The sequence below is a fragment of the Lagopus leucura genome, unplaced genomic scaffold (genome assembly GCF_019238085.1).
Source record: "Lagopus leucura isolate 7727_CA_CO unplaced genomic scaffold, USGS_WTPT01 Super-Scaffold_100034, whole genome shotgun sequence".
Taxonomy (NCBI): domain Eukaryota; kingdom Metazoa; phylum Chordata; class Aves; order Galliformes; family Phasianidae; genus Lagopus; species Lagopus leucura.
The window spans coordinates 5,606,138-5,620,885 of NW_024962283.1; the positions used below are offsets into that span (position 1 = coordinate 5,606,138).

General features: G+C 46.7%; 1 protein-coding gene across 1 annotated transcript; it reads right to left on the reverse strand.

The window, feature by feature from the left end:
* Positions 1-375: 375 nt before the first annotated feature.
* HYOU1 (hypoxia up-regulated 1) lies at positions 376-14,672 on the reverse strand. Its single transcript, XM_042882541.1, has 24 exons — positions 14,390-14,672; positions 14,085-14,178; positions 12,784-12,862; positions 12,494-12,648; positions 12,323-12,399; positions 12,013-12,194; positions 11,288-11,403; positions 10,337-10,520; positions 9,716-9,850; positions 8,733-8,815; positions 8,502-8,634; positions 7,992-8,179; positions 7,655-7,793; positions 7,485-7,545; positions 6,670-6,752; positions 5,852-6,046; positions 5,211-5,410; positions 4,479-4,566; positions 3,798-3,920; positions 3,348-3,481; positions 2,900-2,984; positions 2,220-2,472; positions 1,463-1,546; positions 376-970 (listed from the first exon to the last, which is right to left on the reverse strand). Exons 1-24 carry the CDS (start codon positions 14,670-14,672, stop codon positions 909-911), a joined length of 3,216 nt encoding a protein of 1,071 aa, XP_042738475.1. The 3' UTR covers positions 376-908.
* Between the last annotated feature and the right edge of the window lie 76 nt (positions 14,673-14,748).

A 14,748-nucleotide genomic window follows, 5' to 3' on the forward strand; every position in this document is an offset into this window, starting at 1 on the left:
CTCCGCCGCGCGGAACTGCCGCCAGCTTCTAATTCTCAAAGCAAACAGGACTTATGTTTTTTTCCTTAAAGAGACGGGCGGGAAGCGTCGTTTTAATTTGTTTGGGCGGAGGCCAACTGAGAACAACACGGGATGCACAGCGACACGAGGTGCCCGGGAGCCCGGGGCGGGGACACGCGGGGCACGGGGAGCAGTGCGAGCACACGGACAGCAAGGGAGCAGAGTTCACACACTGCCGGGAAGGTCTGGTTCGGCCCACAGTCCGTTGCAGGGGTCGGTCTGTCAGCTGCACTGACGCCTTCATTCTGCTGTCATTCATTCTTGGCTTCAGGAAACTAAACGCTCAATTAATAGTTTTCAGACTCTGCTACAGAGTGTGGATAGAAATGGTTTTAATTGCAGTCTGTGGAAATAGACACATCTCGTTCTCATCTGCCTCCCCGCTCCTCTTCCCCTTTCCCACGGCTCCAAAGGAAACACGCCTCCCCTCCCTGGAACCACACTGCAGGTCGGGGCTGCACAAACACCAACCATCCCAGCCCCCCATTAACCCCACTGCCCTCCTCCAGCTGAGCTGTGGCGCATGGCACACGTTCCAACTTGCTTCAAACATTTCTTAAATCGCTTTCTCCCTACGGCAGAGTCACAGTGGTGACTTCTGCACTGAAACAACTCCTGGTGGGCACCTTCCTGCCACCTTCAAACATGAAAGAAAAACAAAAAACAACCCCAATTCACTAAGTTAGTAGCGGCAAAATCCCCAGAAAGAAGAAAATGTACATCTCTATCCCATTGTGTTTTCAGACTGTTTGTTGTGTTCCATTTACATAACTAACGCAGTCCATTATAAAAACAAGAAGGTAACGATGAAATAAATAGATGTTGACACTAGAGGGATTTCAGGGGTGTTACAACTCATCGTTTTTCCTGCTTTCTCCTCCAGCTTCTGCTTTCTTCTCTTTTTTGGACCCTGTGCAATGAAGTAAACACTGTTACACACTGTAACAGCTTTAACAGCACAGTGCAAAATCAAAAGTCACTGATATTCATTAACTATTCAATTAAACTTTTGATCTATGGTACATAAACCAAGGGAATGTTCCTGGAACTGATACTCAGCTGCAGAGTGCTCAACACGTGATCCCCCACCTGTTGAAAACTGGATATCCTCAAAAGAGATGGCAGAAAAACACCTGCACATCAGTTCCTTAAGTGCTCTGACAAAGGCAGGCTCAAGCAAAAGGTCTGGCTATAAACTGCTATAAACCACTGTCATAAAGGCATAAATCAGCTTTGCACTGAACACTGAAAACGTGGAGCAGTAAGGAACCAAAGATTTTCATCCTAAGAACTACTCCATAACCTGGAGTTCTACCACATTCCACCTCCTACATCTAAAACATGAAGACAAAAATCCTGCACTCAGCCCCCAAATTCCAGACCATTATTCAAACACACTCACCGGAGTCTGATCCAGGCTCATCATCTGTCACCACTTTCTCATTCGTAGGGGGTTCCTTGGCTGGACTGATATCCTCAGGTTTCTCTGTATTTCAAGCAGAAAGAAACAGCACAGAAGTGAAAAACTACTGAGATCAGGTGCAAGGAGATCTGGTGACCAGCAGTGGTATCTAGCAGGACACTGCAGTACTTCACTCTGACAGCAATCTCTTTACAACACTCAAAAGAAAAGAGAACTTCATCTTCTCACTGCCTCTGTCTGTTGGCTTTCAGTCCCTAGAAGCCCTGGAGATTCACCCACTGCACCCACCAGCAGCCTTAGGGGCTGTGACTACAAGCAGGACGTCTTAGGCAAGAGGAACTGTGCTGACAAACACAGCAGTCCAGACTGAAGAGTAACAGGGCACTCAGAATTTGAGGATCTTAAAAAACTTAGGAAAATACCAAGTCTTAATGATGATGATGATGATTTTTTAACGAGTATCCCCCAAGCTACAAACCTCTCTCATCTATCTATTCCTTGACACAGAACACAGCTGTGAATACTTGTTCTAGACATCCAGAAGGCAACTGACAGCTTGTCCTTCTTATAAAGGATATAGCCAACACAACCTAGGAAATACAGGGTTTCAGAGGGGAACTAGGAGGATCATTTGATCCTTCAGCTAACTCATTTTCACATATTTAGCTGCCTTCATTGAGTGCTACTGTACGGTAATTGTATAACAGTAAGGACATACTCTCCCACTGCTCCTTACCTTCTTGCTTCCCCTCCGTGGGAGGGATAGTGTTCTCACTCTCAGAGGTTGCTGTAGCATTCTTGCCTGAATCAGTTTTAGTGGCATTCTTCTCCTTTTTGGGTTTTGGTTTTGCAAACTTGGCCTTGTTCAGAAGATATTGCACTTCCCTGTCCAGGCCTGCTATCTTCAGCTCTATATCTTTGGACAGCAGGACAGGTTTCTCAGCAGGAGAGAGCTTATTCTGTTCTGCCAGGGTCTCATTTTTCCATGCCTGTGGGATGGGTGGGGAAAAGTAGTTTTTGGACACTTCTTAAATCCAGGAATTACTCTATATCAAACCACCTCGGAGTCATTGCTCCTGAGCCTTCTAATATTGCTCAGGATAACACTGCTCCTTTCAACTAGTTTCTTAGTTACCCAGGGGGCAAAAAGAAACAGAACTCTCAAAACCCAGTGGAGAGCTGCATGTAGCAGATGATGGGCTGTGAGATAACTGTCCACATGCAGAACAAGAACGATTATCCCCTGGTGCTTTCTGAGGTCACAGTGGGGATTAGAAGACACTGAACACACAAAAGGTTTCTGGTGCCATTGAAACAAGACATGCACTCTCTATTCCCCAACCTGGAGTGAAAGCACACAGTTACTCAGAACAAGTAGCACAACCCATTCTGCCCCATCACTGCAACCCTCATTACCGTTGTTTCATTGATTGCTTTTTCCAGTGTACCCAGTTCCACCTCTGTGAATATCTGGTCAGACTCCGGGATCATTCGGGCTCCCCTTAAAGTTAAAAAGAAAGTTTAATTTTGTTTAGCCAAACAACCAAGTACAGACTGTGCTAGGAATGGGAAGCAAGGCCAGCAGACAGAGCCATCACAGCAGCGTGAGGCCATAGGACAAAGAAAAAAACTCTGCTTGGAAATGGTGCATACAGCTATGGATGCTTTCCTCCTTCCACTTTACACAGGGTTTGCAAGCTTCTGTTAACACAATCTGCAGAACTAAGCTCTAGGGAAGCTGAATTTTGGCCACCTCTCCTCACAGGCATTAGTGACTTTCAGAAAATATTTAACGTGGTCACGTTTTGTACACATCTCTTACAGTATCACCTGCACAACTCTTCTTCCTAGCAGCTTATCTTACTTGAGGAAGATGTTTGAGTGGTTAAGCAGACTCTCCAGGGCAGCCAGCCGTTCTGGCCATTTCCTCCTCTCCTCGACACGGAAGAAGAGGTTCCTGCAAAGCTTCTTCAGCTCTGCAAGCTTGTCTTTCAGCTCCTGTGAATGGAGCAGAGCAGAAAGGAGAAAATTAGCTTGCCCAGTGCCAACTCCAGAAGTTATAACTACAGCTGTGTAGTTCTCTATCCAGTACACTATTTCCATATAATGAAAATATTAAATCAACAGGTTGTTGATGAGGCTGCTCAAGATCATTCGTGAAGCTGTGACTGGAAGAACTAACACACATTATGTCCATGCACAGTGCAGTGAGGAAGCAAGACATTCTCAAGAACGAAAGAATCAAGTTGGATCTATGAGCCCACGTGGTTATTTCTATGTCAGCTGTAGCAGACTAGTATCTCGACCGCAATACCTTAGTTGCAGCTGCATAGCCCTCCTCCTCCATCCAGTTTGAAGCTTCACTAAGCTTTTTGGAAATTTCTTCTCTCTCCTCCTCTGTTGAGACAAACAGGTACTCTTCTTGGTAAAGCTTGTCCTGTAAAGAACAAAGCAAGGACTTCCTTCAAATACCACTGACTGCGGAAGGAAAAACAGCCAGTTCACCTGCTTCTAATTGGACTGGGCCCTGATCTCCAAGGGTGCTGCATTTGCTGACTACAGATTCTCCTTCAGGCCTCCCAAATCTGGGCTCCTGCTCACAGCATTACAAGGTGCAAGATGGATGCACACGAGGGGGGGGCAGGCAGTGGGGGTCACCAGGTACATGATGATAAAGGTTGTTGCTAATTGCCTCTTCTGTACAACAGTCTTTGAGAAGCTGTAGCTTCTGTCCAGCCTGAGTGCAACTGAACCAAAGCACACATACAGGCATACATATGGGATGCTGGAAACACTCCAGTGAAGTGGTCATTCTATGCTGAAGAAAACTCTCAGCTCAATGTGTTTGATAGGCCTAATGCTAGTAGAAAAAGTGACTAAAGGAAGAGAGCTGAGCTCTTCTAATCAGCTCACAGAAGATCCAAATCAGCCAAGCTACACAAGCCACTTCGACCAACATTCCAGGAATTCTTATTCCCATATATTCCTCTCTTACCTGGGTCTCAAAGATGAATGACTCCAAGCTGTTGGCTGATTTTTCTCTTTCCTGTTTCTCCAGATCTCTGACTGTCAAATCTTGGAGCCTAGCAAGTGAACAGAGCAGAAATTGAAGACAGCAAGCGCCTTCAGCTGAGTACCATATCATAAACACAAGTGCCTGTGCACAGCTGCACCATGCGAGCAATTACCATTCCTTCAGTCCTCCATTTCTAGAAGGTGACAGATGGAAAAATAATGAAGAGCAAAGTTCAACTCTTCACCAAACTCACAGCACTGACAATTTAAAATCTGAAACACTCCTTGACTAAAGAAACCCAGCAGAAAGTATTAATATTTGCACAACGCTTCTCTGGCTGCTGCTATCCCCACCACCTCCAAGATCCCTGTTAGACTGAGAGCCACCTCTAGGCAGATTGCTGCAGTCCCAGAACACTGACACAACAAAGTTGCCAACATCTACTTTAGAGATATTTTCCCCTGGTTCACTTCAAGCAGTTGCCAAAGACAGGAAGCTAATCCAAGGCCAGACGGCTGCTTCAGGCCATGAAGCCCAATTTTCACTCAAAGCACATCAGTTTAAGGGAGTACAAAAGGAATCACTCTTGCACGGGGAGCAGAATTCAGGAAAATCTACTTTTTTTTTTTTAAGCCTTCTCTTTGTTTGGTCCCAAAGCAACTTGTTTCCTTCATGTAGAATTTTAACCAAAGAGAGCCATTTAAAGCTTACTTTTTCATTGAGCTTTTCAGTTCATCCTCCAACAGGTCAGGCACATCATTTACATCCAGTTCCATCGTGATCTCATGGACGAGCTTCTGCTTCTTGGGTGCTTTGATTTTTTTCTCTTCCTCTGCTTTGGCAGCAGTGCCTGCACCAGAACTTTTGGAAAGTTCTTCCTCTTTTACAGTTTCTCTATCTTCTTTAGGATCCTATAACAGACAGAATGAATTTTTAGGCAAGGGGACAGATTTACTTCGTATTCCAAATAGTCTGAAGGACATTTTAATGCAGCTGAACTCGAAGGACCTGGTTACACAAGACTGGTGAAGGAAGCAAGAATAAAACTTGGGCGTCTGCAGGACAAAAGTGGAAGTGTGCACTGGCACATTTCCACAGGAATACTGGGGAATTCTGTATGCAGAGACACTGCCCTTTAGCCTTTGAGAGTGTTCTAAGAGAGGCTTGCGTAGAAGAGAGAAAATGCATTTACTGCAACTGAAGACAAACTAACCAACTATTTCCAAGGCAGGGCATTTATAGAGAAAGAAGAATGCCACTGACCGTTTCAAGACCATAAGAATTGTATTTGCTACTTTACATACTACTCAAACACCAAAATCTCCATCCCATTCCTTCCACACAAGGCTCACCTGAGCCTCCGATTTCTCGCCTTCTTCGTTTTTCTGAGACTCTTCCTTAGGATGGACGGCTTCTGCCTGATCTGGAGGTGGTGACTGCGGTTTCTCCTCTCCCTGTTCTTCACCAGCATCTTCTGCACTACTCTTCTGGCCCTGTTTCACCCCCTGCTCTTCTTTAGCTGCTTCTGCTAGGCTTTCTTCTTCTTCCTGGTCAGCATAGGAAACCAAGAGAGTGCTTCTTAAGTAGAAATTCCATGCAAATTTTTCACAGAACAGAAAATTCTCTGCATAAACAAAGCATTCACAGTGCCTTCATTCACTGGTGAGGGAATGCTCTAGGAGAGCTAGAGCCAGATAATTGATTAAGAGATAATTCAGTGCAGGACATGCATCCAGGGCACAGAATTTTCATCTCGCTGGAAGGAAATTGGATCAGTACTGCCAGAGTAACTGCAGTTGTGCCTATGTTACCCATGAGGATGCAAGGAGCCTGGTAGACCTGCACTAACAATGCACAGGCAGAAACCTATTTGTATGCCGCCAAACAATTTAGAAATGAGAGACTTCTTCAGAAACAAATTATTTAAAGTTAGTCCACCATTGCTAGACTTGCCAGCAACCGCCCCCCCCCCCCCCAATATTTCTTTAAATGCATACCACGTGAAACTTGGAAGAATTCTGCACTTCCTGAAAAATACAGATTTAAAGTCCTGATGCTCTGCCAGTCACCCTTAATCCTGCTCACGAGTTGCTGCCTCTTTAGCAGCTCCAGCAAGAACCAGGGGCTCCCCAGCCCCTAAGCATCAGGGCACTTAGCCCAGGTGACTCACCTGAACTGAATCTGTCAGGTTCTCTCCAGCCTCTGGTACTTGGCCACCGCCCCCAAACAGGCTTGAGATGGTGTTACCAAGTTCTGTCAATAGGAGACAAAAATTGCAGAATATAGTGCTTGCAAAGGAGAATGACAGCCGTCGTCAGCACTCAGTTCTCCTTCCAGTTGTGATAACCACCAAGGAGCTTCCTAACTACTTCACATACACTACAGAAGCTCATTCCTTCCTGACTTAATTTTGTGTGCTTACAGAAGTTTGGCCTCCACCTTTGCAGGAATATGACCTGAAATTTGTAACTTCAGCTAAAAAGCTCCAAGTTTCAGCCTGTGCCTGCATCAGCCCTCCCTGCATCTCTCCTTCACCGCCAAACACGCACATTTCCAACTTCTCTCTACATGGTAGTTTATGCACTTGCTCTAAAATCCAAACAGTGCAAAGCAAAGATCAGAATATCACAAATAGAAGGGAGAACAATGCAGGGCTGCGAATGCAGGGCTTGCTTGCTTTCTGGACAGGCTTTCTGAAATGATCAATTGTAGATGAATAAGGAGAGAACATCAATTTCTCAAGTTGCAATGCATGCCAGTCACCATAGGAGCAGACGACATCTCAGACCTCCTTGCAGAGGACACCTACAAAGGGCTTTTAAGTTTTCTGGAGCTGTACATACATTCCAAGGCTATGGTTAACTCCTTAACCTCCTTCCCCTCTCTCACATGGTGCCTGCTGTGCTCAGATAAACAGCAGGCTCATAGTAAACCCGACTACTGCTGGTAAAACAGCCAGCATGAATATCGAATTTCAGCATTTACTTGTCAGCGTTGACTCCTCCTCCAGCTTGTCTTCCACCAAGGTCTCAAACACAGATTCCACCTTGGAGAAGTGAGCAGAGAATTAGTTTTAAGCAGGGACCTTCACGGCCATAGACAGGGACAGAAGTGGGGAAACACACAGGCTGACAAACATCGCAGGCAGTGCTTACCCGGTCAAGACTCAGCACTCCACTCTCATCCATATTGAAGTGAGCTTTGATGCCTTTGGACTCATAATCTGAGTGCTTCTTAAAACTCTCCCCAACTCCTTTTAGCCTCACTGTAGTGAGATTCAGAGATCCAAAAATTCTGATACAGACAAAAGGAGAAAATGATTGGACATCAGCTGCGGAACAGCCAGTCACTTCTCACACTCACGGCGATGGACAACTGCACAGAGTAAGGAACTGCCACTGCTGGTGTGCTGAGTACGTACCAGTGGCCATCCCATCATAGGCTGGGCACACTGCACACCACAGAGCTGTCTGCTCAGCTGCCTTGACTCACCGCAAGTCATCCTGGTTGAGGAAAGACAGATCTCCATAGTTGACATAGAACTCAAAGTCATCAGTGTAGCGGTTGAAAGTGATGACTTTACGCTGTGGATAAGGAGCCATGCGCTGGAACAAAATCCTCTTGTTATGCTTTAAACTCTTGGATTTATCATCTTCCTCAACTTCACGAGTAAACTCTACCTGCATCACGAATATAAAATAAGACACCACAACTACAAACTTCCTTCGCAGCATTTTACATTAGAGGTTTACAACAGCATTTGGATGTTCTACCTCACGTAAACGTTGGGGGACACGTAAGCATTTTGCAACACATTTCTGCACTTATTGGGTAAATCCTTTCTGTATTCCTGAATACTCTCTTCTGTTTGCTTTTTATGATTGGCAGAAAGATCTGCTTAACTTCTTTACCCCCTAAAAATATCCAACAGGTCACCCGGAATGTTCCTCCCAACACAGCCCATTTACTCACATGATGCACAAAAGGTGAACAAAAGATTACCTGGATAGGAAACATGGCTGCATCCCGAACCATGAAAGGCTTCACCTTAAAGGCTTTGCTCAAAGCAGCTGCCTGGTAGACTGCACCCATGGCAGCAGCCTCATCAGCATTGATATTCTTGCCCAGTTCCTCCCTGTGAAGCAAAAAGCAGGAGGTATGAGCTTTGCAGCCACTGCCACGTGCAGCAGTTTACAATAGGAGACATACTAGAAGGGGGCCTCACATACTCACTTGCCCACAGCTTTCAGCAAAACTTCCTGCACTTTGGGGACCCGTGTGGCACCGCCAACTAGAATCACCTGGTCAATTCCATCCTAGGGATTGGAAACAGTCACCTTGTCTTTGAGAAAGCAATTTTGGAGAGCTAAGTTCAGGGTTTCCTTACGCTCCTTCCCTAGGCACCACACAGCAATGCGGTGCTTTGAGAGTAACCACGCTACATGCTGCAGTCCCAGTGCAGATCAGCGCCTGAAGTCCCAGACACACTGACACAAGCCATGCCAGCAACAGGAACCAGGTCTATCAAAAAGGTTTGATACAGACACTGCTCAGTCACCTGAAACATGGGACTTTGATCAGAATCAGTTAAACAGACCACAGTTTACACCAAAGTATCAGTAACTCACAGGGTGAGCTGGACCAGAAGAGATGAAAACACTGCACCTTAAGAGGGGAATCAGTGTGTTGCTCTGAATATCAGAGCCAAATGATGCTCGAGAGCATCCTGGCTGAAATGCCGGAATGGGAACATTTAGTAAGTTCCTCCAAAGGACTGCATCACATTTGGTTCAACTACAATCAGCAAAAGGGCTTAAGTGGAGTGCCCAAAAGAGAAGCCTGTAGAGCAGTAACTCAGCTTCCATGCAATTTGAAGGTAAAACTGCAGAAGAGAGACCAGAACTGTCATCCCAGACAAAACAGTGAAAGAGCAGTCTTTAAAATCTAAACCCCAAGAGTACAGATTTAGTAACAGAAACAAATCAACCCTTCAGCTACCCTGTTTCAGGTGGAAAGTGCAGACAACCATGACAGACTCCTGCTCCACAGTGCAAGAAGTAACTTCTGCAGCACCAACACCACTCCCTTTTACAGCAGCAGGCATCTGCACCTCTCAGCAGTGCTAATGCCTTGCCACAGCCACTGATGCTTTGATCATGAGACAACAGCTCTACCAACAGAAACCTTCTGACTTCCTAATGCACTCCTAAACATACCAGGTTCATCTCTGCGCTGCTCAAAGCCTGCTGCACAGGTCCTGGGACTCGCTGGAATAAGTCAGAGCACAAATCCTCAAACTCTTGCCTTGAGACTTTGGCTTTGAAGTCAATGTCATCCAGCAGCCCCTCAATCTGCCCAGTAAAAAAGATAAGAATTAAAAATTCACAGAGCATTCTACAACCGGAATCTCTGCCTAATTTGCCTAACATGCAAAAAAGTTCCAGTGTTGTCATTGCACTTAGGACCTTACAGCATTCCACCTGAACCCTGTAGTTGCTGTTATGAAAGGATGGAACACAGGCACAACAGACAGCTTCTCTCGAACCCGATGGAAGTTTAGTTACCAAGCTCCACACAACTAACCTTCATCCAATGCACTCATTTGATCAGAACAGCTATTAAGTGGGCACAGGTCTAAAGGAGCTGCCAGTGCCACCACCCCTGAAATACTACAGGTGATTCTTTCCAGTATACTGACACTGCAGAGGAACAGCTAGCATTTAATGACATTATCTACACTATAAGTAGTTAATTCTGTCCATATTCAGCAATTAATCTAAATAACATCATCCCACCCTCAGCCCTAAGAACTCTTGGAGTTCTGCACCCCGTCCCACCTGTGCCATGTGGTCAGCATTTGCACTCAGGACAGTTTTCAGGCGGTTGGCCTCCTTCAGCAGCTTGGCCATGGCCCGGGGATTCTTTCGGACATCTTTCGAAGGGTGCTGATCATTAAAGAGTTTTGCCAAATAATCTCGAAGACGAAGCTCCATCTCCAAACCTCCAAGAGTACGGTCAAACCTGAGCAAAAGAAAGAACCAAGACAGAATAAGCTGCGGGAGGTTGAAAGCAAAGAAACCTCACGTATTATTTGAGAGCAGAAAGCGGTCAAAGATAGCTGATGTACTGTCAGCTGTGACTGCGAAAGAGTAACAATTACCCCCCAAAAAACACGTCAAGAAAAGAAAGATTCACCACCACAGTAGCCACTGAACAAGAAACATCACGATGTTTATGGCAAAGGCCTTATTGCTAAGCACATCAAACAGCTGAGAAGCCAAGCCATGACTGTGCCAGGTCCTAGGTATCTTGTCAGCAACAGTACTGTGTTCTAGAGTTCAAATTGCTGAGCTGAACATGAAAAGCAACTCTCCCCTTTCTTATTTGGCAACATTTAACTGCAGTGCATTTTCACTCCTCTCCAGAAGGACATTCCATCTTTTCCGAACTGTCATGTTCTAATTCTGTAATGCTGTACGAAATGGAATTGAAGAAAAATGGATTGAAGCTGTTTAAAACACAGGAAAAATAAAAAGCAGCAGTCTGAAATAGACTAAGTACCAATGCTACCTCCTGGGCTCCTGCAAATTCTCAACTACCTTCTGCACAAGACAGTGATGTCAGAATTATTAATAACCATAACCATCTCACTCTAAATGTTTTCCACTTTGTTATCCAAATTACCATCCCGAAGTCTCACCGAAAAAATCTGTGCAAAAGAGACCATGAAACAGAAGATTTCTTTCCTGAGACCTGCAGGTTTTGTGAGACTCGTGTTGAATTCTTACCCAATGCCCTGGATCTGCAACTGAGGTTGGGTTCCCGAGTCCTTAGTTTTCACTGTCTGATAGGTAACAATAGTACAAACGGTGCTTCCTGCTCCCATGTCGTAAAACATGATATTCTGAAAAGAGAAGCTGGGACGGTGAAGCAGAAACACCTCGATATCCCCCATGAACAAGGAAAGAACCCACGGCTTTCCAAGCCTGATAGAACACTAAGTTTATCCATGCCCTGGACGAGCTTTACTCCATATGACAGCAATGCAGGACTTGCGCTTCAATCAAAAATAAGGAGACGTTCAGGATCATATATGACAAGCAGACAAGAAAGCTTTTTCAATCATTCTATAAATCAGAAAACAAAGCTTTGCTCTTTCAAAGTTTCTTAAACCTCAGCAAGGTCAACTAGTTCAGAGTCAGCCATCCAAAACCTCAAGAAAATGCTGATGTTATTCCCCACCAGCTGACAAGCAAGGAACAAACGGACTTACAAGATGTAAACTCCTATCCACTTAGCTTTCACCACAGAAGCTCTGTGGCCTCTTACGGCTGTACCCCACACACGGAGAGTTTAATCTCTTCATCTCATTGATGAACACATGAAGACCGAGGAAACTAGCTGAACAGCAGGTCTGTTTCCTCACTGTTACGGTATTTTGACTTTTCACTCTGTAGCACTCTCTCCCTGCATGCATGCAGTGTGGTACTCTGCATCTCCCAGTGACACCTACCTGCGCAGTGGCATTGATGTCTTTCCTCCTGAAAACTCCATAGTTCAGAGCTACAGCAGTGTTGTCATTGATCAACTGCAGAACCTTCAAGTCAGCCATGCGAGCAGCATGCAGCACTGCTCTCCTCTCTGCCTGGTTGAAGTAGGCAGGAACAGTGATCACTGCATCCTTGATGGGCTGCTCTGAAACAGACATGTTGTTCCATTAGAGCAACCACATGCAAATACATTATAACACAATAACAGCTATTTAAGTCCTATAATACATAAACATATGCAGATACTGTAAGAAATAGATAAATCTTTCCAACCTGCAAATTCCTCAGCCAGACCACGTGAATAGTTCAGGACCATACCAAGCATCTCCTCCGGAGAATACTGTAATGCTCTATGAGAAAGAGGAGAAGTTTGCAAATACAGTCAGCTATGCAAGTCCAACAGCAGAAGTCCTACCCAGCAGGAACCCAGAAGCAGTCACTTACTGTGACAGCTTGAAGATAACTGTCTGTCTTTTCTCATCCTTCACCAGCTCATGCTCTGGGAATCGGGACTGGTACAGTGCCACTTGAGGGTTATCAATCTGTTTACCCAGCAGATCTTGAAAGTATCTGAAGGCCACCTTGGGGGTCTTTATAGACTACAGAAAGAAAGAAAATCATCCAACTGCATCTCTTTGGCTCGGTTACTGTCTAACAAACCTCTCTCAAGAGCAGAAACACGCATTCTGTGCATGTGAATTGCAGCTGGCATAATAAGTAACAAGAATTCTTACCATTCCTAGTGCGCTATCACCAAAGAGCCGCTCATTCTCCTTCAAAGCAACAGCCACAGGTGTTTTCCTCCGTGATTCCCTGTACAGAAAGGAAATACAAGTCAACACTCAAAACAGAAGTCCTCGTGACAGATGGCAGCGTTTTCAGTTCAGAAAGACTGCAGCAAGATGCTCAGATACCACCTACTGAGAGGAAGACAAACTTCACTAATTGGAAGCGCTGCAGTAACACCACTCTAGAAAATTTTCATACTTTCTAATGTTCCTTACGATAAGCTTGACTGAAACATGGACAGAAACCTTTCAAATTAATAACTGAAGCTGTGAAGCAGACCACTGCTTTTGCCATAACACCAGAGAACTTCAGAATGGATGCATCCTCTCGGCTACAAATCCAGCATGAATGCCCTAGGAAGAGTATTTCACTACAACAACTACCAAACGGCTCAAAGTTGTCCACTAAGCTCACAAATACCTCTGTGTGCCATCCATTTCTGAACGCCTTGTAACACAACAGCAGTCTTATAACAAAGCTACAAGAAAACAACTTGCCCTGAAGAGCAAAGACTCACAAGTCATTTTCTGGAACATGCTACTTCATGATTAGACAAAACTTGCTTTATTTTTGCTTTCTTCCACCAGTGAGCAAAGCAAGCCAGCTTCTGCCAATGCCTGCCAAGTTTCAGAGTGAAAAATGCATTTGTTATCTGTCTGAGCCTAGACTTCTATGAAGCAAGGATGGTCTTGAGTGCACATGCTCTCCAAGCTGCAGTTTCTCCAATCATTGTCTTGAGGACTGGAACTGGCGATAGCACCCGAGAGAGAGGAGGGTTTTATTCACTTCACAAGTGACTGTGGGTTGTGGCAGGTGCAGGAAAACAAACCAGCCTTCGTGCTCCCTTATGGAGAAGTGATAACCCAGCTTCTTAACTCTACACACAGAAACACGATACCACATCCTCTCATGTTTGTAGCACAAGATATTATTCAGACTGTGGGCTGCCTGCTTTTAACACTTCCCCCCCCCTCACAAAGAGGGACCAAGCACCCTGAGAGAAGGGTAAAGGCCAAGCTGCCGCCCAGCTGCTCAGGTGTGTGCTCCACAGCCATGTCAGGAAGCACGAGTGCTGAACTCAGAGCACTCTATGCTACATGGAAGGGGATGTTCCTCTTGTGCCGCAGGAACAGAATTATTTGAGCTCCCCCACGATCCCAAAGTTCCAGCCCCTAAAAACCCCCACGTGAGCGGCAGCCCACAGCCGACAGCAGCAGGTAGGTGTGCCCGAAGGACAGCAGCTTACTTGTTCAGGACAATTTCCATCGGCACGCCAGGCTTCACAATGGCAATCTTCATGGACTCGCTGCCCATGTCCACGGACATCACAGCCAGCGGCTCTGCGGCACGGCAGGAAACAGACGTGAGCACTCGTCCCGAGGGCGGAGGCTGCTCGGCACCGCATGGCCACCAGCCGTCTCCGAGCGGCCGGGGCTGCGCCGGCCCAAACACGGCATCGGGGCCGCTATCGCCCGAGCCGGGCCCGGCGGCACGCGGAGGAACGGCAGCCCCCCACATCCCACCCTCCCCCGCGGCGGCCCGGCCGAGTACCTGCGTGCGGCAAGCAGCAGGCGAGCAGCATCCAGCCCAGCATCCAACGGGGCGCCGGCGCCCGCACCATCCTCCCGGCCATCGCGGCTCCCGGCCCGCTGCGGCGGCGCACCGCCCCCCTCCCGCCCGCCGCTGCGTCCGCGGCTCCGCAGCTCGCGCAACCCCCGGCCCGGACGCGGCACGAGCCCATTGGCGCGGACGGCGACGCCGGGAGTCGCACGCCCAATCCGGCCAGCCCGCGCGCCCCCATTGGGCCACGTCGGGGAAAGCCGGAAGCCGGCATGACGGGAGCCGCACCGCCATTGGTCGGGCACGCCGGGGTGGGCGGAAGCGCGCGTGACGGCGCGACGCGTGCGCGC